The sequence below is a fragment of the Lepidochelys kempii genome, chromosome 8 (assembly GCF_965140285.1).
Source record: "Lepidochelys kempii isolate rLepKem1 chromosome 8, rLepKem1.hap1, whole genome shotgun sequence".
Classification (NCBI taxonomy): Eukaryota; Metazoa; Chordata; order Testudines; family Cheloniidae; genus Lepidochelys; species Lepidochelys kempii.
Window position 1 is genome coordinate 96,815,489 of NC_136387.1, and position 22,597 is coordinate 96,838,085.

The window sequence follows — 22,597 nt, forward strand, 5'->3', positions numbered from 1 at the left end:
AAAACAACATGTGCTCAACCAGAAACGCTCACTGAATCAACAACTTCCTTGCACTGATTAGATTGCTCAGATGAAGGACATTACAAACAGATTAGAACCTCACAGCCCTTATGCTTTGATTCTTATTTTTTCATGTCTATTCCATGATTTCAGTAGGAACTGAGGGCACTGAAGATCTTACAGGAGGTCCTGCAAGGGTTGGGTCCCCAGTCTGGCACTGTGATGAGAAACCCCTCCCCTAACTGTCCTAATGACATCTTAGGGTCTGCTTATGAGAGGTTCTGAGTACCCACGACTTTCACTGGCTTTGGTGGTCATAGGATCAGGCTCTTAAGTATGTATGCTATACAGTATGCATCTAGTTGAGAATGTGTGCTGCTGTCCAGCTCCTAAATATTATTTGGTCCATTCACCTGGCCACTATTCTGGGATATTTGTACAAATGCCTCATGGACAAAAAGCAGCGGGACAGAAACTTTGACAAGGACTATAATGTAGAAATGCATTTCTTTTTTTATATATGTACAATAGTTGTTGCTTTGTTTTAAAAACCTTTCTAGCACTGGTGTATACTGCAGGCTTTGATAGTAGGGATAAGTTACTATGGGATCCAGCCTTAACTTGCTTTTCTCATCCAAATATACATATTGTATTAACAGAGGAATGGATTAATCCAGTCTGGTTGTTCTTATTGCTGTTTGGTGATAAAGATGCCTCATATACTGCTCCACAGATGAAGCTACTGTAAATACCCATCCCTCTTGATCAACTATCCACCTGTTCGGGGTGAGAGAAAAGAGACAAAACGTATATATGGTTCACTTAAAATGGAGTGACAGAAACAGCATCTGAAGGCATGTGTTCAAAACAGTCCCATATTGTTATTATAGATGGAAATGGTAGGGGAAGAGAAATAGAAGAAACAAAAGCCAGCTTTTGTGAGTTCCAGAGCAATTCCTTATGATCCAGAGTCTTGTATAAGATGAATTGGAAGCTTCGGGATGGCATTCAGGGTCTCTCCCTGATTAAAGCACTATAACAGGCTGTCTTCATCAAGCCTGGCCCAGTGCCACAAATAGTCTGGGTGTAATTCACCGCACGTTTCGCTAAGTGCTCTCAGTATGTCTATATATAGATACAGGAATATAGGTCATTTTCCATACGTTTTCCTGCAATACATAATATAAGGAAGGCAAAAATCAGAGTTATATAACTTTGGAGCTTGTGATTCAAAACGCAGTAAGCTTAATGCATGCTGACAGAAGTCAGATGTGTCCTGGCCCAAAGCAGAGATGTACTTATTAGAAGGTTAAATGTACCCTGAGTTATTAAATGTAAACTATTTTCCTAGAAGGTTAGTTTGACCACTAGTTCTCTTGTACTTTTATGGATAACACAGGCATGGGTCTAATATTTGACTTTCCCAGTAGCTCCTGCTCTGGTCCAGTGCTGATATCTCAAGTAGACAATCCCCAGTACTGAACTGTTCCATACTCTAAGATGAAAACATTTACTAGGACGGAGTCCACATTTGTTTTCATATCTAACCAAATCCAAATTTGAGCTTGGATCTCCAGTGGCAAAAAGCTAGTATGTACCTTGTCTCCTGCCACCTTCCCACCTATAAAAGTCGTTTTTTTAGAATAGAGCACTGCACAGCAAACAATAATAAAAACATAAGAATGGCCATACTGGGTCAGACCAATGCTCCATCTAGCCCAGTATCCCATCTTCTGACAGGGTCCAGTGCCAGATGCTTCAGAGGCAATGAACAGAACAGGGCAATTATCAAGTGATCCATCACCTGTCGTCCAGTCCCAGCTTCTGGCAGTCAGAGGTTTAGAGAGAACTAGAACTTGAGGATGCATCCCTGACCATCGTGGCTAATAGCTATTAAGAGATCTGTCCTACATGAACTTATCTAATTCTTTTTTGAACCTCATTATACTTTTAAATAATCAATGGTCTCCAAACACTGCTGTTCCTCCACCTTATCACGTACAATAGAAGAGAGAAAAAAGTTCAAATAGAGGGATTAATTGGCTAATCAGAGTGGTAATGAGATACAGAGCTCTTCATCTCTAGGTCACCAGCTCAAAATCAGCCCAGGTCGTTAGTGACCTGGACTTGTCATGATCTGGAGGCTCTTCATTGAACCTATGTGAAATGAGTAGTAATGATTTCAGTACGACCCACAATGGACAGCACTAACTATACAAATACCAGCCCCGCTATAACTGGGACTCTTGTTTCAGCCTTGGAAGGGGTGGTGAATATGTAATAGTGACCCTATGGATGGGTCATTATCTGCATCTAAAAGCATGAGCCTCGAGCTACAGGATTATGAGCTCACAGGCATTGGCAGACAGAAGCCTCTACATGCACTCCAGCTATTTGAGTGGATCAAAGAGCCACACTGGTATCAATGTGGGTTGCAAGTGGGCATGGAGACTTTGTCATCCCAAGAGGCCATCCCACCAGGCCATAACTGAGACACATCATGGGGGGCAAACTGGAAAGTGCGGCTGCTTCCAGTGCTGTACCTGCTGTGGGGATAATCAGAGGCTGCTAGGGTCTGTCCAGTATTTTTGATAAACACCAGATTCACAATGTTTTTTTAAGAGAAATTTTCCAACCAGCTTTGACTGTGCCATCTCCGTCCCTTTATATTTTCAGATGGGTCTTTGAGTCCAAGACTCCAACTCTTACCCAGGATGAGTAATTCCATTTACTTCAATTGCACTACTCTTGTGAATTAAGGTTACTTACGTAAAGGTTTCAGGATTGGACCCTTGAGTAGGTATAGTAGGATGGTTACCTACCACATGATGTGCTTGAGTATGTGCATAGTTATCTTGATTCTTCCTCTTCTTCTTCTTCCTCCTCCTCTTCTGAATTATCCCTGTTCTTTGAAGTATCACTGAATTCAAAGTTCCCTTCAATATCCAGCACCTGTAAATGCTTTAGGCTTTGGAATGTACTTTCCTTCACTGCTCCAACCGCTATCTTATTGTACCTTCAAAACAAAAGTGTGACCGCTGTGTTTAAAATAACTGTTCTCTGCAGTGTGCTACATTCTAATTTTGAACTTTGCCTTTATGTTACAATATATAATCTCTGTAGATGCAAAGTAGTACACCTTCTACAAACACAGGAGTGTTTGGAGATAAGAAGGTAGCCTGGGTACAAACTTGCCATAACTTCAGCCTGGCACACAATACCACTCCGAGAAGTATTACACCAGCCTAAAAAAGCAGCATTGTTCAAAGTTCAAATGCTGATTGGCCTGACTCTAGGATGACACTTCTGAGAGCAGGGCCTTTTAAAGATGGACATTTTTTAAAAAGTACCAGGTTCAACAGCCTGGATGCCAAAATGCAGAGGCCAAATCCTGAAGTCCATAAGTGGTTTTTACTCAGACAAAACTGAGACTTCTGGCTGAGGACTGAGTAAAACCAGAGGACTTGGCCCTTTTGGATGGGGAGAGGAAGAGATGGAAGGTAATGATCTGTGAGCAGCCAGGTGAGGCAGTTATTTATATACCCTGATTATTTTTAACTACCACAGTTGACAAAGGACTTTTACAGCAGGGAAATCCTGAAAATGTGAGTGATACACAGAGTAACTGCTCACTGGGATTCCAACTGATCTGGCTGTCAGAAAAACAATTGTTCCAGATTCCATCTATTACCCTGCCCCTAATTTCTACAGCTGTACACAGCAGAGAAAAATCACAGTATTGGAAAGTCTCCCCCATGTATTCTTCATCCCAGCACCCAGTACTTTCCCTCCCATAGGGAAATGGTACCAGCTGCATGTCCTAAGTTTCAAAGTATTGTGTGTTTGCAGTGATGTTGTAGTTGTGTTGGTCCCAGAATATGAGAGAGACAAGGTAGGTGAGATAATCTTTCTCAACCTTTTTGATTCCAGGGACCAGCTTGTTGCCTTCCTACACTGTGTGAGGGAGATCTTAGGTACTGGCACCAGTCCACAGATTGGTTGTTGAGAAATGCTGCTGTAGGAGACCGCATAAAATGAAATGGGCAATTGAAGGTTAGAAGGCAGTGGGGTGTTTTACAGATAGTTGTAATGAGCCATAAAACCAGTGTCTCTGAGTCCATGGTTTTTCACATCTAGCAGAGTTATGAATTTAAGTTCCCAGGCTTGCTTTTGAAGATGTTGTGCAGAGGCAAGTTCCCCACAGACCAGGACCCACCAAATTGAAGTGGCACCAGACCCTGCCAGAACATCAGATAAAAAACCTGCAGACATATCTCGTCTGCTACAATGATCAAAATCCCACACAACCTTTCAAGAGTCATCAGTCTTACACACACCTATCACAACATGTGGTTGTGTGCATTATCCAGTGCATCAAATGCCCCAACATCAACTATATGGATGAAACCAGACAATCACTACACTCTCAAATGAACTCACACAGACAAAAATACCAGGTCACCCAGGGACCAACACTTTCCACAAAGCAAGCACTCCCTATCTGACCTCTCAGTGTTCGTCCTCCAAAGGAAACCTGCACAACACCTTCCAAAGAGGAGCCTGGCAACTTACATTCATAACTCTGCTGGACACTGAAAACCGTGGCCTCGGAAACACTGGTTTTATGGCTCATTACAACAATTTGTAACACACAACACTGCCAAACCCTAAATTGCCCAGTTCATTTTAAGTGATCTCTTACAGGGTGAGTAAACCTTTGTGCTTAACAATCCATCCCAATTTGTATTTAGCTCAGACACTCTGGTTTCCTTCCCCAGATCTAAAGAAGAGCTCTATGAAGCTCGAAAGCTTGTACTTTCCACCAACAGAAATTGGTCCAATGTCTCTCTCAAAGTATAGTGTACTTGTCTATGAGACTCAAGGACACCTGTTGATAGTTTTAGATTTTATCCCCTTAAATATTGACTCAAAGGCTACCTGCAGAAACACAACAAAGTGCAACAATTGTTAATCTGTAAACAATGTGAACACACTAATATGTATTTTTAAGGCTCATTCATGTCTATTGCATGGCCCATCACTCTTGAATGTGGTCACTGTTATATTCTCTTAAATATTCCCAGATGCACATGCTATTGTTTTACAATGGTATGATGACGCACGGCTTCTTGTTGACAAATATATCTTAGGTTGACAAGGCCTTTTACTGAATACTATAGCAAGACGTTTTTGCGTATTTGTTTTATATACACACATTTTTATATAAATTTGGTTTCTGATCTGCATCCAAGTTCTCACTAAATTCTCAGAAGTCTGAGCAGCTGGATTCACAGACAATAGGCTTTTAAATTATTGCATAGTAAGCAAATCAAATTATCCAGGAAGGAATGATTCAAATCTGTAGGTTACACAAAGCAGTTTAATTGCATATAAAGAAATAAGATCAGACCATATAAAGCTCACTATGCCATGCACATCCCAGGCTTTTGAACACATTACTGCAGGGATAAAACATCAGATTAATCAAATATTCCATACTAACCAGGGGTTTTATAAATCCTGTCTGAGCAGTATTGCCAACATCAGTCTGTTAGAATAATAAAAATCCATACATTTACTGGACCAAAAACTGATTTCACCTGCACTGGTGTAAATCCTGAGTAACTCCATTTAAGTTAGTCACCACAGTTTGGATTTACGCTGAGCATAGATGAGATGAGGCTGTGGCCCATTACACCTACCAAGTATATAGTTAACAAACACTTCATCTGGTGGAGTTTCTAGTTCAATACTATTTAATCTAAATTGCATCCTGGATAGACATCAGTATCTAAAGGATGGGAAAATATCAAGTCTCTGTCAGCGCTGTGGGAAACTGAGACCTCTTGGTTTGTAGGGCTTTTCATGCTCATGAGTTGTGAATTTGAACAGAGCTCAGGCAATACAATAAATTGTCCCAGGCTTGTATGAAACTTACTCATTGAAAAGTTGATAGAAGTGAGTGAACTTGGCCCAAGTTTGGGGTTTGCACTGAAAGCTGGTGAGTTTCACTTTTTGTTTTGAAAGTTTGACCCAGTTCTAGTCTCTGTCCTTAATTAACTTGAAATTCTGAATATAAGGCTATGAACTAGTTTGAAACTTTGGGTTTCTATCCCTATATTCCAGGTCACTCTTCTGCAGGCAAGTTCTGTTCAGTGCAGGACAATGGCAGTGGGGGCGGGGGGGATATGGCTGTATGGCCCTGCCACTTGTGTGTGATCTGAACCATTTGTGCCACCTGAGATGTGTAAAGTGGCCATAGCACACTTGAGAATGTGGTTCTGCACGTTTCACACAAAGTGCATAAACGGCCATGTTGAAAAGATTTGCTGTAATATTGCTGATTGTTACCAATGGTAAGAGATCTCCTCTTCAGCAAACATGGCATGCTGGTTTTGAGGTTCCCCCCAACCTCTGTAGCAAGGATAATGACTAGAGCCAGGAGCTGAACAAATGTATGGTTTATGTATTTCCTCTGCACTGTAGATTCTTTAGATTCATAGAAGATATTAGAAATCGGAGAGACACGGTGCGTGTCTTTTACTGGACCATCTTCTGTTGGTGATAGGGTTGTCAGGTGCCCGGTTTTTGACCGGAAAGCCTGGTCGAAAAGGGGACTGTAAGCGGGCTCCTTGTTGGGCTGCAGCAGCTCTCATCCCAGCCCCAGAGCAGAGGGAGCCCAGCTGGGAGGAGATATGGGGGATGGAGATAATCCAGCAAGCGACGGGGTGGGGCCTTGGGGGGAAGGGCAAAGCAGAGGGCGGGGCCTTGAGGGTCTGGTTACCAGCCATAAGAAAGGTAGGAACCCTAGTTGGTATGAGAGACAAACGTTCGAGCTACACAGAGCTCTTCCTCAGATCTGGGCTGAAGTAAGCTCTGTGTAAGCTTGAAAACTTGTCTCTCTCACCAACAGAAGTGGATCCCATAAAAGATAGTTCCTCACCCATCTTGTCTCTCTAATAATCTGGGACCAACACAGCTACACCACCATATATTAGAAATCAGATTCAGTTTTTTGGCACAGGATTGAAAATGCTCCTTCCCAAAAGATCTGCAGGGCACTTTCAAATGGTTATTGAAAATCAGTTATTATACAACATCAGGACTAGAATGATCAGTCTGCAGCACTACAGAGATCAATTGTCAAACTGTCAGCCATTCCCAAGTTGCCCCCTGGTGGCCAGAGGTGCCTCTGCAAAAGCCTGCCTCAATTTCCCCTTCACTCAGGGCCCCTTTAAAAGTCCACATGGTCCAGATATTCAAAACATTCCCCTTCTGGAGTCCAATTCATTAAGTGCTGCACAAAGTCATTCAAAATAGAACTCAAACCTACAAAGTCTTCATTCAAGTTTCAGCTGGGCCCAGCCCCTCCTCTCTGAGGGTCTGTCCTCTGTTTAAAGTTTATTTCTTTTACCCCAGTGCTAAACTGGTCACATAGTCCCTTCTCCCCGTGGGTCTCTGTCTTCCTGCTCTCCCAGCACCCCACACTTGAACATGGCCTTCTCCACAGACCTTCTCCACTCATGTTTTCCCATTGCTCACATAGGGCCCTGTAGGAGCCTTTGTAATCCCTGCAGTGTCTGCAGGAATCTGCCAGCCACCCACAGCTGTCTACCGCTTTATAAGGGCAAGATATTTCCCCTTAAGTTCAACTAGACAGCAGGTAATCAGTCAAGGTGCACTGGATCCCACTTCCTCTAAGAGGGTCAGGCCAATCGCCGTATGACACCCATGATCATACAAGCATCATAATCACATCATGGGCTCACTCTTTCCCCACAAAACTACCAGTGCAAAGCTATAATCGTGTATGCCCCCAAACCACTAGCAAGCTTTTATTTGCTATACTATAGAAATTCAGGACTGAAAATCAGTGGCAAGCCTGACTGAGTTAAAATTAGACCTTCCAAACTTTTAGTTTCTGGCTATATCTGGGCACATGACAAGCATGTACACTGACATCCTACAGTCTCTCTAGTCTGTCTGCCTGACCCTTTCTTATAAACACTGAAATTTAAAAGGATACAACACTCAAAGCAGAGTGAGTGTATGAGGTGCACACACAACCCCTCATTGCATATAAACCTAGCTGCACCCTGGATTACTGTACCATCAAGTTGCCCATAGGAGAAACTAGGATTTTAAATGCCTCCCCTTCCTTACTCCCCACCCCCGAAGCAAGCAATCAGAAAAGAGGGAAAAAAAGCAGAACATCCTGTGTGCAGACTCAAAGTAGAAAATGCCCTTACCTGAGGAAAATTCCCTTTATGTTGGGTGTGGATTCAAAGGCATTCTCTGATACCATGGTGATTTTGTTGTTCTGGAGATACAGATATTCTAGGGATCCTGGCAGGTCCGATGGAATAGAGATCAGCTGATTGCCACCCATATCTAATAACTGAAAGGAAGAGTCATACAGCCAGGGGTTAACTGAAGAGATGAGTGTAGACATTAGCAGCACCAACCGTATTTCATTACTGGTGAACCAGATGGTGATGTGTGAATCTCAAAAGGATGGGTATTGATAACCCTCACTATGGGTAACCATCCAGAAGTTAGGTACATGTCAAAACCAATCCCGGATTACTGGGTCTGAATATCTGAGTAGGAAGTCACCTGCAAACAGGCTCCCTTTTGTTTGTGTTCGTGTGTGTGAGAAAGAGAGACAGAGAAACTGAGCATTTTGAGAGGGAGAGAAACTGAGCATTTTCAACCCTGTAAAAAGGTTCAGTTTCAGTTGAAGGTGGAGGGATTTTTATTGTTTCCAACCTTGTTTCATGTCAAGATCAATGTGGCCAGGAGGATTCTGGGCAGCCAAAGCAGGGGGTCCTGCCCTCCTGCAGTGCAATTTAATCTAGCAGCATCACATCAGAGATCATTCTGCTTTCTTTAAGGGCACCTACATTTCTCTATCCCTATCCTCATGCGTTAGTCCAGGCCTATTTGTAAATGAATGAAAAACAGACTGGGTTTCAATTATGCATAGAACTCCTTGGATGATATTCTCTCAAACACTTCATTGATTAAAGTTACTTTTCAAATGGCAAGAAATGTTTCTGATTCCGACCAATGTGTTAAATTAGCTAGGGCCTGATGCCACAGCTCTTACTCACATGTATAGTCTTACAGAAAGAAATGGGCCGAATATTTCTCCAACTCTCTATCTAAGATATAGTGGTGTAGCATCAATCGCCATAATATCTGGCCACTGCTCTGAGTTACGTTACTGCAAATCTGGAATTCCCGTGACTTCAGTACACTCATTTTGGATTCAGGCCCCAACCTTGCCAACGTTTATGCCAATGCTTAACTTTGTACATGCAGGTAGTTTCCTTGACTTCAGTGGGAATAGTCACATGTGCAAAGTGAAGCGTGTGGATAAGTATTTGCAGGATCGGGGCCTTACTCAGCTATAATATGTCAAACCTATGACAACAGGACTACTCAAGTAAGAACTGCAGGGCCAACCCCTTAATGAAGTATAAATTACAGTATGCTGTAAGAGAAATAACTGAATAAGTAATAAAGCCACTCAAAAAATGCAATGTGCCAAATGCAACCTTAAGCAGTGACCTTAGTGGCTACTTGAAGAAAAAAAAAGGGGGGGCCTGTTATAGTGATGTCATTTTTCTTGAACAGAGTTTACAATGTAGTAGGGTACAGCTGGACGCAAGGGGCTCTGCATTACTGTGGCTTGACAGTGGTGTGACTGGCATAAAACCAGCGTTATGTGGTAGTGAATCAGACCCCTAGATAACAGAAGCTTATGTCTTCTTAATAATCAAAGCTTCCAAGATCTTAAGAGCATTTGGTTTGGTTTGAAAACAGATGGGTTAGGATGGATAAATGTCTTTAGTACGACAATGAAACAATCCCGCCATCTGTAATCTTCATTGGTGACATCATCCTTCTAAACTCAATTCCAGCTTTGAAATACAAACATACAGTGAGTCACACTTTAGTTTACCTGCCTTCATTAAAAGCACCACGTTGACAAGAAAATTAAAAAGGTATGATAAAACCATGGGCCAGAGCCTCAGCTAGTGTAAACTGGCATTGTTCCATTAATTTCAATGGATTTATGCCAATTTATACCACCTGAAATCTGATGCACCATTTTCTCCATAGACTTCAAGAGCAGAACTAACGTGAGATGAACGGCTGTACAAATCAAAATTCTTGGCATGTCGGAAGCCCTAATGCTGATAACCAGAATCACATATGCTCTGCATCTCTTATCCCTGCGGTGCTTTCAGATACAAAAGCTCCCTCCTTACAGTGCACTAATGTAGGTACAGTGGATGGTTGCCATAACAAGGGCAATACCTTTTAGTGCAGGGAATCGGCTCTTGCCTAAAAGGAAATGCAGACAAATCCTTCAGCTACTGACACAACTGCAAGATCATTTTGCATAGCACAAATGTGACTGTTCCTGCCTGCCTTATGTTTCTGTTCAACTTTCCCTGACAATTAACCAAAGGACAGGCAGTTGATTGAATCCAGGCCTCCTAACTACTATCCAGGTGCCTTACCCAGCTGAGCTGCTAAATCCTACAGCTTGGCTTGTCTGACTGTAAGCTGCTATGGATGTTTTGTGCATTAACAGCTTGTTTTGTTTATGTACTCCTTGCCTCCCAGTGTCCCTCCCTTCAGAACTCTACACAATAAAGCTGATTTAAAACCCTTGGGGGTGGGGAGTGGAATTTGTATGGCGGCATCTGGAGTTTTAGCTGCATGACTCATTAATATCCAGTTGAAAATATAACACAGCTTCAGAATCCAGGACCAAAGAAATTCTTATGTTTCCTCTGATAACAGTACAATGGCGGCTGTCTTTCTATTTAGGAGGACAACTCTGCCACAAGTCTTTTAAAATCAGATAATGGCCTCTTTCTACACTGTCTTGCACTTAATGTGCAGGCCTAGAAAATAAGGACCAATCTGAATCTACCATTAATGCTCCCTGAATTGGATCAAGCAAATAGGGAAGAGACATCCATATTATCAATATCATAGAGAAGGTGGTGTTTGTACCTGGAGACTGCTGAGTTCCCTCCATGCTCCCCTGTAAATGGAATTGACTTTCAGTTTATTGTTGCTCAGGTATAGCTCCTGGAGCTTTGTCATTCCTGCCAGGGCTCTTCTTGGAATGGTGCTTATGTCGTTCTCCTTCAGTTTTAGAGTCTGCAAGTTCTTTGGAAAGCCAAAAGGCAGCGTGTGGAGGTTGTTCCCAGAAAGATCCAAGGACTTTAGCAGTCTCAGCTTGCGGAAGGCCTCCCGATGGATATGAGGACTTGTGATCTTATTGTAGCTCAAGTTTAGCTCCTCCAGTAAGTAAGTGGTAGCAAAGTCATTCCTGTTAATCTCAGAGATCTGGTTATGAAGGATCATAAGTGTCTTCACTCGCCGAGGTAGCCCACTGGGAATCCTTTCCAGCATATTGTTGTACAAGTGGACAGTGTGCAGCTTCTTCAGGCCCTGGAAGGCTTGCGGGTGGATCCCTCGGGCTTTTAACTTGTTGTTGTGAAGTAGAAGGTACTCAAGGTTTCTAATTTGGATCAAGACGTCTCTGCCAATCGTCTTAATTGCATTCTTCTCCAGGTGAAGGAGGACGATGTTTCGAGGTAAGCCACTCGGGATTTGTGAAAGATTATTGCTGGACAAATCCAGATATTCAAGGCTGGATAGTTTCCTTGGAAAAGCAGAAAGAAAAAATTCTCCATTTATATACTCCCAAGTGAAACAATAATATGTTTCCCTGGGGGATTTACCCCCTTTTTAAAAGACTTTCTCCCCCCCATCATGGCCACCTTGCTACTTCCCTTTCTGTCCTTGATGTATCTCTGGTGGGGACAGGTTTCAGAGTAGCAGCCATATTAGTCTCTATTCGCAAAAAGAAAAGGAGTACTTGTGGCACCTTAGAGACTAACAAATTTATTTGAGCATAAGCTTTCGTGAGTTACAGCTCACTTCATGAATGCATAGTGGGGACAGCAGAACGTGTAGTTCCTCCACTGGCCACTAGGGGATATCCAGTGCAATCAAGCACCAGCTACACTTGCAGGAGAGCTGGCTAGATTCCATAAGCATCTGCCAGGGAGCTGAGATCTGCCTTTCAGCATGGTATTTCTCTCTATTAACACCACATGCAAAATACTACAGCCGAATGATAAGAGTTATTGCATGCCACCAGAAAGACAGGCAGAGATGCAGTGGAAAGACCATTAAAATTTAAAAGTTCTGCTGTCAGTTTAAAATGACTACATCACAATCAACTCTAACTCCTGTCTCTCATTTCAAATAAAAAGGTATTTTTCACACTAAAAAAACAAGTTTTGCCTTTGAGATGATGCTGAATTGTTCTCACCAAAGGGGGAAACATAAACTCAGAGGTCTATGCCAAGATTATGAACTTCTTGTGACCTCCTAGTATTATGGAAGTGATTCAAGGCCAGATCTGCTTTGTGTAAACTATTCAAACTAGATTCCAAGGACTCAGTTGTAGCTAAAGCAAATCTTCAGTCCAGTCTCTTAAACCAACTGGATGCAGGTAAGTGGTATTATTTCCCAGCTCTGTGTTTCAAGGCAGACATTTCTGGAACTGGATAGTTTCTCAAGTCAAACAGTATACTCAATTGATATAATCTGTATGGCAATGCATATCCCATTTTACATTGCCAAAAAGTCTTCAGGAAATATGGCTTTATGTTGTGCAACCTTCATTGACCACTGAGTGCAAAAGATCAAACCCCTTCCCCACTGCAAAAGGTGATCTGTGGCTTAGCCGGAGGGATTGAGCTATGCTCATCCAACCCTTATCAGAAATGTTACACAAAACATTATTCTGGAGATAAAAATAGCAAAACCACATATAAATTACTATGCAATTGTGAGGATGCTAAATGGTAATGGGAAGAATAAAGGGGTTGTTGCATTTTCCTTTCTTCATAATCTGACAGGTTTATAGAGTACATAGCAAGTTATGGGCAGGACATGTACTGTGAGTCAGATCCTCAGGTACAGCCAGTCAAGTACTCCACACAGTTGGGAAGGTAAAGGTAGCTTCCTGACACTCTGATCCCAAGAGCCTCAGTTTACCCATGGCACACTGTGGAGAAGCCAAAGGGCTATTTTAAATTGCACCAGCTTGTAAAAAACCCTTAGGGGCCATTTTGCTTTGGGGAAGTATCAAAGTACAGCATTCTCCAGCTTTCCTCCTACACTGGGGTAGCCCCATGCCAGGGTGATCCTTAACTGCACAATTAGGGCAGCTTTCAAGTCTGTTTTGCACTGTGAGAGCAGCACAAAAGAGAATCAGCAGAGCTGAAGATCTAGCCTTAATGTCCAGAAAACTGCACTTGGATCTGATCATGAGAAGTGCTGAGTGATCTCACTCCCTGTTGGTTTCAACAGGAATAGGAGCCCTAAACTTTTATTGACTTCAGCAGGACTCTAGGCCTCTCCCAGTAAGCACCTGGTACTTTGCATGATTGGGCCTGTAGCTACCAGGGGGCTAGGATCATTGGTGTCCTTTGTTTAAAGACACTGTATGATACCAGTTCAAACCATTGACCAATATGTTTGCATTTGGGTGACTGCACCTGAATCTAGGCCTTCTCATATAGACCCAGTAAATAAAATGGCACATTTTATAATAGAAATCTTGTACCTTCTTTCAGAGTAACAGCCGTGTTAGTCTGTATTCGCAAAAAGAAAAGGAGTACTTGTGGCACCTTACAGACTAACCAATTTATTTGAGCATAAGCTTTCGTGAGCTACAGCTCACTTCATCGGATGCATACTGTGGAAACTGCAGAAGACATTATTATATACACAGAGACCATGAAACAATACCTCCTCCCACCCCACTCTCTTGCTGGTAATAGCTTATCTAAAGTGACCACTCTCTTTACAATGTGCATGATAATCAAGGTGGGCCATTTCCAGCACAAATCCAGGTTTTCTCACCCCCCACTTCCAAAAACCACACACACAAACTCACTCTCCTGCTGGTAATAACTTATCCAAAGTGACCACTCTCTTTACAACTTGTATGAAAATCAAGGTGGGGAAATGAGTGAGTGAGTTGGGGGGGGGGGGGGGGAGGGTGAGAAAACCTGGATTTGTGCTGGAAATGGCCCAATTTGATTATCATACACATTGTAAGGAGAGTGATCACTTTAGATAAGCTATTACCAGCAGGAGAGTGGGGTGGGAGGAGGTATTGTTTCATGGTCTCTGTGTATATAATGACTTCTGCAGTTTCCACAGTATGCATCCGATGAAGTGAGCTGTAGCTCATGAAAGCTTATGCTCAAATAAATTGGTTAGTCTCTAAGGTGCCACAAGTACTCCTTTTCTTTGTACCTTCTTGTACATGTAAAGAAAAAACAGCCAAATTTAAAGAGCAGAGTCTCACCAGAAGGTTTCATTGTCCATCCCTTCATTAGTCAAGTAGTTGTTCTGCAAATACAGCTCTCGAAGGCCCGCAAGTTCATTGAAGGCTCCTTTGGGAATCTTCTCTAGTTTGTTGTTCTATAGACACAGAAAGCACATTATTAGGCTGAGAATATCTGAGTCTTGAGAATAGTCAGGCACAACTCTGAGCAGCTAGCATCATAGGCCTCATGTCCATGGGCATAAGAAGCAATGAAAAATCAGAAGGACTAGCATATAGTATATTACATGGGGATGTTATTAGCCTGAGAGAGAAATATATCCAAACAGTAGGCCAGATCCTGCAGTCCTTTCTCACTCACTCTCTCCCCAAGAGTTCTGACTGAGGACAGAGTAAGAGAATTGCAGGATTTGGCCCATTAACAAGGCCCTACTTACCGTACAGGTTCCAATTTCCTCACCCAAGCAATCTATTCACCTATCAAACAATCCTGGTCAAAGAATCTAGACTCAGCAAACCAGATTCCACTATAAAGTGAACCAACTAATTCTACAATCCTAACAATATTCCTTATCTACCAAAAAGCACAGTTCCTAAGAGTTAGATTCCAGAAAGCTACCTTCTCCCCTTAATGTGGCTTCTAAGTGGCCAACAGGCAGCAAAAGATAAAGCTTTGCTGTTGCCCTGAGCCAACACTAAAAACGTTGCATTTGTTGGTGCATTCCATTTACAGGCAGGAATTAGAAGTGGGCCCCCACACTTTTAGAATATATAAGGCACTAATGTTGAATTTGGCAGACACAAAACAATTCAAGTATATGAAGAATGCACTGGACGCTGGGAGAGCTTCATATCTCATAGAACATCTCAATCAATGGGGCTACACCAGCGTCAAAGTGATCAGAGAGAGGAAAGAGACAACATGACTGTGTCACATCAAAACTAACCCTGTCTCTCCCCTTTCAACTCCCAGCGGCTGTTCCTCATTTATTGTTGCTCTCCCCTGGGCTGGTCAAAACAACAGGTAAATGTGTAGCTACCAGCAGACGATGCTTTTTCGAAACAAAGCACATATTTCCCTCTTCGGTCCTCCTCTTTTCCCACACAGGGCTCAAGACTGCCACTCTCACCGCTGACTTGAGGAAAGACAGTTCAAGTCCAGCACTGGGCAAACTTTCGGTCTTGATTGTGCATGAGGCTGAGTACCCGCACGTCCCATTAAAGTCAATGGGAGTAGAGAGCACTCAGCATCTTGCAGGAGGAGTCCAGCAATTCACAAGATCAAGCCTTTTGTTTTTACCTTTCTCCAAACTGGAGATCCTAGTTCCTAAAAAGTGTTGCATGAGAGTCAATGGTGAAACCTTCAAAGAAAAGGAAAGCAGGGCAGGCAACAAAGGATTTCATAGCTTAGTGAGATGATAATAAGGTAAGACCCCTTTTCATCTCCCAGGGATTGTCACAACTAATCACAGCTGGACCCAAAATTCTCCACCATCGCAGCTCCTCCATGTTAGCTCTGGTAAGAGCGCTAGTGCAAATGGACAACATGCGATTTTAATCACAGAATATCAGGGCTGGAAGGGACCTCAGGAGGCCATCTAGTCCAACCCCCTGCTCAAAGCAGGACCAACACCAACTAAATCATCCCAGCCAGGGCTTTGTCAAGCTGGGCCATAAAAACCTCTAAGGATGGAGATTCCACCACCTCCCTAGGTAACTCATTCCAGTGCTTCACCACCCTCCTAGTGAAATAGTGTTCCCAAATATCCAACCTAAACCTCCCGCACTGCAACTTGAGACCATTGCTTCTTGTTCTGTCATCTGCCACCACTGAGAACAGCCTAGCTCCATACTCTTTGGAACCCCCCTTCAGGTAATTGAAGGCTGCTATCAAATCCCCCCTCACTCATCTCTTCTGCAGACTATATAACCCCAGTTCCCTCAGCCTCTCCTCGTAAGTCATGTGCCCCAGCCCCTAATCATTTTCGTTGCCCTCTGCTGGAATCTCTCCAATTTGTTCACGTCCCTTCTGTAGTGGGGGGACCAAAACTGGATGCAATACTCCAGGTGTGGCCTCACCAGTGCCAAATAGAGGGGAATAATCACTTCCCTCGATCTGCTAGCAATGCTCCTACTAATACAGCCCAATATGCCATTGGTCTTCTTGGCAACCAAGGACACACTGCTGACTCATATCCAGCTTCTTGTACACTGTAATTCCCACGTCCTAGAATCATAGAATATCAGGGTTGGAAGGGACCTCAGGAGGTCATCTGGTCCAACCCCCTGCTCAAAGCAGGGCCAATCCCCAATTTTTGCCCCAAAACCCTAAATGGCCCCCTCAAGGATTGAACTCAGAACCCTGGGTTTAGCAGGCCAATGCTCAAACCACTGAGCTATCCCTCTCCCCAATGGAGGTTTGCCACTCCAGGCCAATGGAGGCTGCAGGAAGGGTGGCCAGCATATCCTTCAGCCCGTGCCACTTTCCGCAGCCCCCATTGGCCTGGAGTGGTGAACCGCGACCAGTGGGAGCCACAATCGGCCAAACCTGTGGACGCGGCAGGTAAACAAACTGGCCTGGCCCACCAGGGGCTTTCCCTGAACAAGCGAAGGTCCTAGTTTGAGAACCACTGGTCTAGGTCACTCTGGACACTATCCCTACCCTCCATCATATCTACCTCTCCCCCCAGCTTACTGTCATCTGCGAACTTGCTGAGAGTGCAATTAATCCCATCATCCAGATCATTAATAAAGATGTTGAATAAAACCGGCCCCAGGACCGACCCCTAGGGCACTCCACTTGATACTTGCTGCCAACTAGACATCAAGCCGTTGATCACTACCCATTGAGCCCAACAATCTAGGCAGCTTTCTGTCCACCTTATAGTCCATTCATCCAATCCATACTTTTTTAACTTGCTGGCAAGAATGCTGTAGGAGACCATATCAGAAGGTCTACTAACATCCACCACTTTCCCCATATCCATAGAGCCAGTTATCTCATCATGGAACCAATCAGGTTGGTCAGGCATGACTTGCCCTTGGTGAATCCGTCTTGACTGTTCCTGATCACCTTCCTCTCCTCCAAGTGCTTCAAAAGGGATTCCTTGAGGACCTGCCCCATGATTTTGCCGGGGACTGAAGTGAACAGGGCCGTCCCTTCCCATACACAAAGTATGCAGCTGCGTAGGGCACCAGGAAATTTACCAAATTTCCTGGTGCCCTGCGCAACTGTGTGCTGCTCCAGCCCCTGCCCCGCCTCTTCCCCATGGCTCCCACCCCTGCTCCACCCCAGCCCTGCCTCTTCTCACCCCTGCTCTGCCCCAGCCCCTCCATTCCACTCCTCCCCCAAAGCCCCCGCCCTGCTCCACCCCTTCCTGCCCCCACTCCCCTGAGGACTGCAGCAGGGCCAGGCCTACACTCACCGGGGGTGGTTCCCCCCGCCCCTCAAGCCAGCCCCCGCGCCCCCTCAGAGGCCTGGGGCCCCACACGTTCCCCCCCTTCCCCCGGGGAGCTGCGTAGGTCCCCAGAATAGCTAGGGACGGCCCTGGAAGGGAGGCTGACTGGTCTGTAGTTCAAGATTAGATGACACAGAGATAATACCAGAGCCCAGCTAAACTACAACTTCCACCAATGCCTCTGCCAGGGTTAGCTGCAGCCATGGAAAATTACTGGTCCAAATATTCCAGTTGCCAGTTCAGTAGATACCAAAAGTCATTGCTACTTGAAGGTGATACAGCCTATGTGAAATAGTCTGGTGAGCAAAGACAGTACCTTCCTAGTGAATAAGCAACTATATCAGGAAAAACACCACCATAAATTGCAGGTTCAGCAAAGAGGACAAAGACCAAATGGCCTTAGAAACTTATCTGCCCTCTCATCTCATCCCTTATCTGCCCTCTGTGTGATTCCGACACCACGTGAGGACAGCATGACAAAATGTGCACTCTCTCTGTCCAAGGACTGCCTGATGTTTGGCTACACTTAGGACTGAGACATGCAAGGCTGCCAGCCAGCCACCAGCAATACATTCCTTTGGAAATAGAAAAAACGGAATTTTGATCTAGACAAACAGCTCGTTGCTCTCACTACTCATGCCAGTACACATGTATGTACAGGGGAGACTGGCTACTCGCTGGCGTGCTTTTCCTTCAGCCCAAACCTAGCAGTCGCCATCTAACAATGGGCCTGCCTCTGCAGTTTAAATCTCAGGCACACACAGAACTGCATCCCAGATGTAAGAGAATACACAAAGTTGGTTCCATTACCTTTAAGTGTAGTTTATATAGTGCTGAAGGCAGGTTCTTTGGAACATACTTCAGGAAATTGCTGGACATGATCAATATCTCCACGTTATTAGAGCCATTGAACATATCATCAGGTAACCCAGCATCTGAAAGTTTATTGTTGTGAAGATACACAGATCTACCAGAAAGAAAGAAAGACTGAATTAGGCAGTATGGTTTGCTTTCCTCTCTTACCCAATGCAGCCTTCTGAAATCTACACCTCAGTCTATCGTCTTCCTTTTCTTAAGGTACATATATTCATTTTTTTAATGTATCACTTATTCTGCCAAGTATAAAAACAGATGTGCCCAAACCATAACACTGGCCCCAAGCAGTCTCTGAGTGGTGGAGTGTTCAAAATCCAAACCTGGATCTCGATCTGTATTTTATGAATCACCTCATCTTTAACAGGCTGAGACAAAGCCTGGGATCTGTACATAGCAAGACTTAGGTGTGTTTGAAATCTGGATCTGAATTTAGCAGCTTGAGCCCAGCTCAGTGTTTGGCCACAAGGCAAAGGGAATCTATTGGAGCGATAGGCAACCTCAGAAAGTTTAGAGTTTGGACTTGGTACAGACACGTACCCAAAGTTTGGGTTCTAGTCTAAAGCAGCGGTTTTCAACCAGGGGTCCAGGGCCCCCTGGTGGGCCATGAGCAGGTTTCAGGGGGTCCGCCAAGCATAGCCGGTGTTAGACTCACTAGGGCCCAGGACAGAAAGCCAAAGCCTTGCCGCACAGGGCTGCAGCTCAGGGCGCCAAGCCCCACCACCTGGGGCTGAAGTCAAAGCCTGAGCAACGTAGCTTCACAGTGCCCCCTGTAACTCAGGCACTGTCTTTTATATGCAGAAAAACAGCTGTTGTGGCACAGTTGTGGGTAGAGTTTTTATAACATGTTGGAGGGGGGGCCTCAGAAAGAAAAAGGTTGAGAACCCCTGGTCTAAAGAAAAGGAGGACTTGTGGCACCTTAGAGACTAACCAATTTATTTGAGCATAAGCTTTCATGAGCTACAGCTCACTTTAGTCTCTAAGGTGTCACAAGTACTCCTTTTCTTTTTGCGAATACAGACTAACACGGCTGTTACTCTGAAACCTGGTCTAAAGCACATCCTGTCCTTGAGTTTGCAAAGTTGGGCTATAAATCTCTTGAGGATTGGTTATCTCAGGAGATTTCCATTATTTCTGCTTCCATGAAGGCCGGAAATAATACAAGAATAGCTTCTACGTTGCTATTTCAGAATTTCTGCTCCCAGAACTCAGGAGTGCAGAGACCACTGTGCAGATGAAAGAATAGACTTAACCAGTCCGTAAGAAAGACTTTTACACTTAAGGTGAAGGTTTGGAGGAAAAAACATTTTATTTCCCTTATGCACCAGTTAGCCCCATCCCTAGGTAAATTCCTCCCAGGAAGTCTTATCAGATAAGAGGAAACAGTTCTATCTCAGAGCGAGAGGAAGAGGAAACAGAGCCTTAACTTCCTTTCTTCCACAATTTTTATAACCGTGCAATGACAGTGATGTCAATGGAGCCACTCCCAATGTACACTTGTGCAAGTCGGAGGAGAATTGGGTCCAAACCATCCTCTGGTTGTTTTTACAAAAACCCACGGTCATAAACAATGGGTGACTACTCCCACTTCTATAGTCCCTATGCTGCAGGAGGCACTGTGTGGCTAAAATCCTGGAGGCAGATTAACAGTATGATAGGGAACCACTTCCAAAGCAGGGATTGAAAAGCCTGCACTCTCTAACTTGTCCTAAGATTTTGTTGTGATTGTGGTGATGATTTGGGGGGATTTTTTGGACTCAACATAGAAACACAACAGCTCCACGAGCAGAGAACCACAGGACAGAATATTATTCACTCTGTGTGGTCAGCTATGCTTTTAACTGACAGATATCTGACTTTCTGAAAACCTCTCGTTCCAAGTCAGCAGAGCCTGAAAGTACATACTTTACTGGAGGGGAAAAGTACAACAGTTGAACCTCCAACTTAGGATCTTGTATCAGTCCAGCTCAGGAAACAACCAGCTGCTATTCTGTATTAAACAATGGTTGCTATGGGAGAGCTTGTGAAACTCACTTCAGAAAGAGTCCAGCTACTTAATGTGATGCAAGAACTCAGCAGCTTCTGTAATTCAGGTTTTGGAAGGAAGACACACGCATAAGCTGAGGTGCGGTCATGATGAAATATCACGCACGGTGAGCGACTGACCCAACCTCTTCAGGTAACTAACGGCTTACCAGACTAAGAGCCTAGAAGGTACTGAGCCAACTCAACTCCCCCTGAAGTCAATGGAAATTGAGGGCTCTCCGCATAATTGCAGGATTAGACCCTGTGCTAACGGTGCCAGCCAGCGCTAGCCACTTACAATTCAAATGTACACGTTGTAACCAGCAGCGGAGCTTGGGCTGCTCTTGCAATGGTCACTGCAGTAATGGAGGCTGTATCCATCGATTACACTGGACTAGGTAAAACTTCGGTGGAGCAGACCACGTTTCACCGCAGGCATGTGTACCCACAACTGAAATGAGGGTGGTCTGTGGCACTGCACTGGGGTCCAACCGAGAAAATCGTCACTAAAGCGTCACGGTGGTGCCTAGAGAATCAGCCATACAAGGTTGAAGTACTGATGGGGGTTGGGAAGTACTGTCGAACCAATACTGTTGCATCATTAGCAACAGCTTTACAGTCTCAGCTTGATCACAGCCTTTCTGTGAAGGAGCTAAGGTGGAGTTGGGGATATTTGACCAATTAGTCACTGAATTGATTAATCAGTGCTGGTCCTTGCCACTCATAACAGATCAACACAAAAAAGATTGAGAAGATTATTAAACATTATTAAAAATGTTGTGTGTATATTTGTGTGATGTCCAGCAAAAGCCACTAGAATGCATTCATCTGAGAGTGGTTTTGGTCCCCTCAGTAACATAAACAATCCTCCTCCTCCAAAAGTTATCTGCAGGCCAAAAATGGTTTCGGTAAACAATCTAAACAATCAGTTCTTCCCACCAACCCATTTGCGCTAAGCAGTGACAGAACATACTCCTCCTTTCACTTCTTGATCCCTTACCTCAGGTTTGGCTTCTGTCCGAACGTGAGCCCATAAATCTTTGTGATGTAATTGGCTGCAAAATCTGCACTGATCAAGGTATTTGGTAGGAATTTCGGAGCCAGAGTTAGCTGAAAAACAAATATTGGGGGGGAGAGGAAGCCAGTTAGATGCAATGAATGCTTTAACCACCAGTATTGGGTTAGCAACAGAATATTTGCAGGCTATTTACTTTGAAGAAGCAACAGTAAATGACAAAGTCCAAGTGGTCTCATTAAAAACAGTGAGCATTTCTGTCCTTACTAAATAATCTCTACAGGAAGGAGCTAGGCTTTTGCTTCAAAATGTTTGGATGGGTTTTGTTTTAATTGGAAGAAATCAAGGGTTCAGAGAGTAAATACATTTCATGTTATGGTCATAATTCCTGTGAAATACTGTGCCAAAATTTAAAAAAATCATCATAATGCCCTCACTGCTAGAGTCCCATGTGAAAATAACTCACGTGGTGGTTACTCCACACTTTAGTTCCAAAGTCCCACGCGTGTTTGACAATCTCTTCAAAACAGGATGCAGATTACCAGGGGTGTTTTTTCCAGACAACACAGCAGAATATAATATCGGCACAAAAGCAAATATCTGATGTGTATGAAGAGTTACATCTTATTTGTTAAACACAGACTGTGTATTGGAAACAAAATACAGTGTTCTTATCCCAAAGAGTTTATAATCCAAACAAGACAGACACAGGGCTTGTTTCTCTTCATGGCCCAGCGCTATTCAATATCTTTATCAATTATCTGGAAAAAATCATTGCTGGTAAAGTTTGCAGATGACAAAAATTGGTGGAGTGGTAAAAGATTAGGA

At 43.8% G+C, this 22,597-nt stretch overlaps 1 protein-coding gene across 1 annotated transcript in view; it reads right to left on the reverse strand.

Annotated features, from left to right (window-relative positions):
- Positions 1-354: 354 nt before the first annotated feature.
- The window catches only part of PODN (podocan), a 35,838-nt gene continuing 13,595 nt past the window's right edge, over positions 355-22,597 (reverse strand). The window contains exons 4-10 of the mRNA XM_073358270.2: positions 21,755-21,864; positions 18,667-18,823; positions 14,420-14,535; positions 11,035-11,692; positions 8,250-8,398; positions 2,823-3,016; positions 355-1,169 (exon numbers count right to left, since the gene is read on the reverse strand). Coding sequence (XP_073214371.2) covers positions 2,851-3,016; positions 8,250-8,398; positions 11,035-11,692; positions 14,420-14,535; positions 18,667-18,823; positions 21,755-21,864 — 1,356 coding nt within the window. The 3' untranslated portion in view covers positions 355-1,169; positions 2,823-2,850. The remainder of the gene's footprint in view (positions 1,170-2,822; positions 3,017-8,249; positions 8,399-11,034; positions 11,693-14,419; positions 14,536-18,666; positions 18,824-21,754; positions 21,865-22,597) is intronic.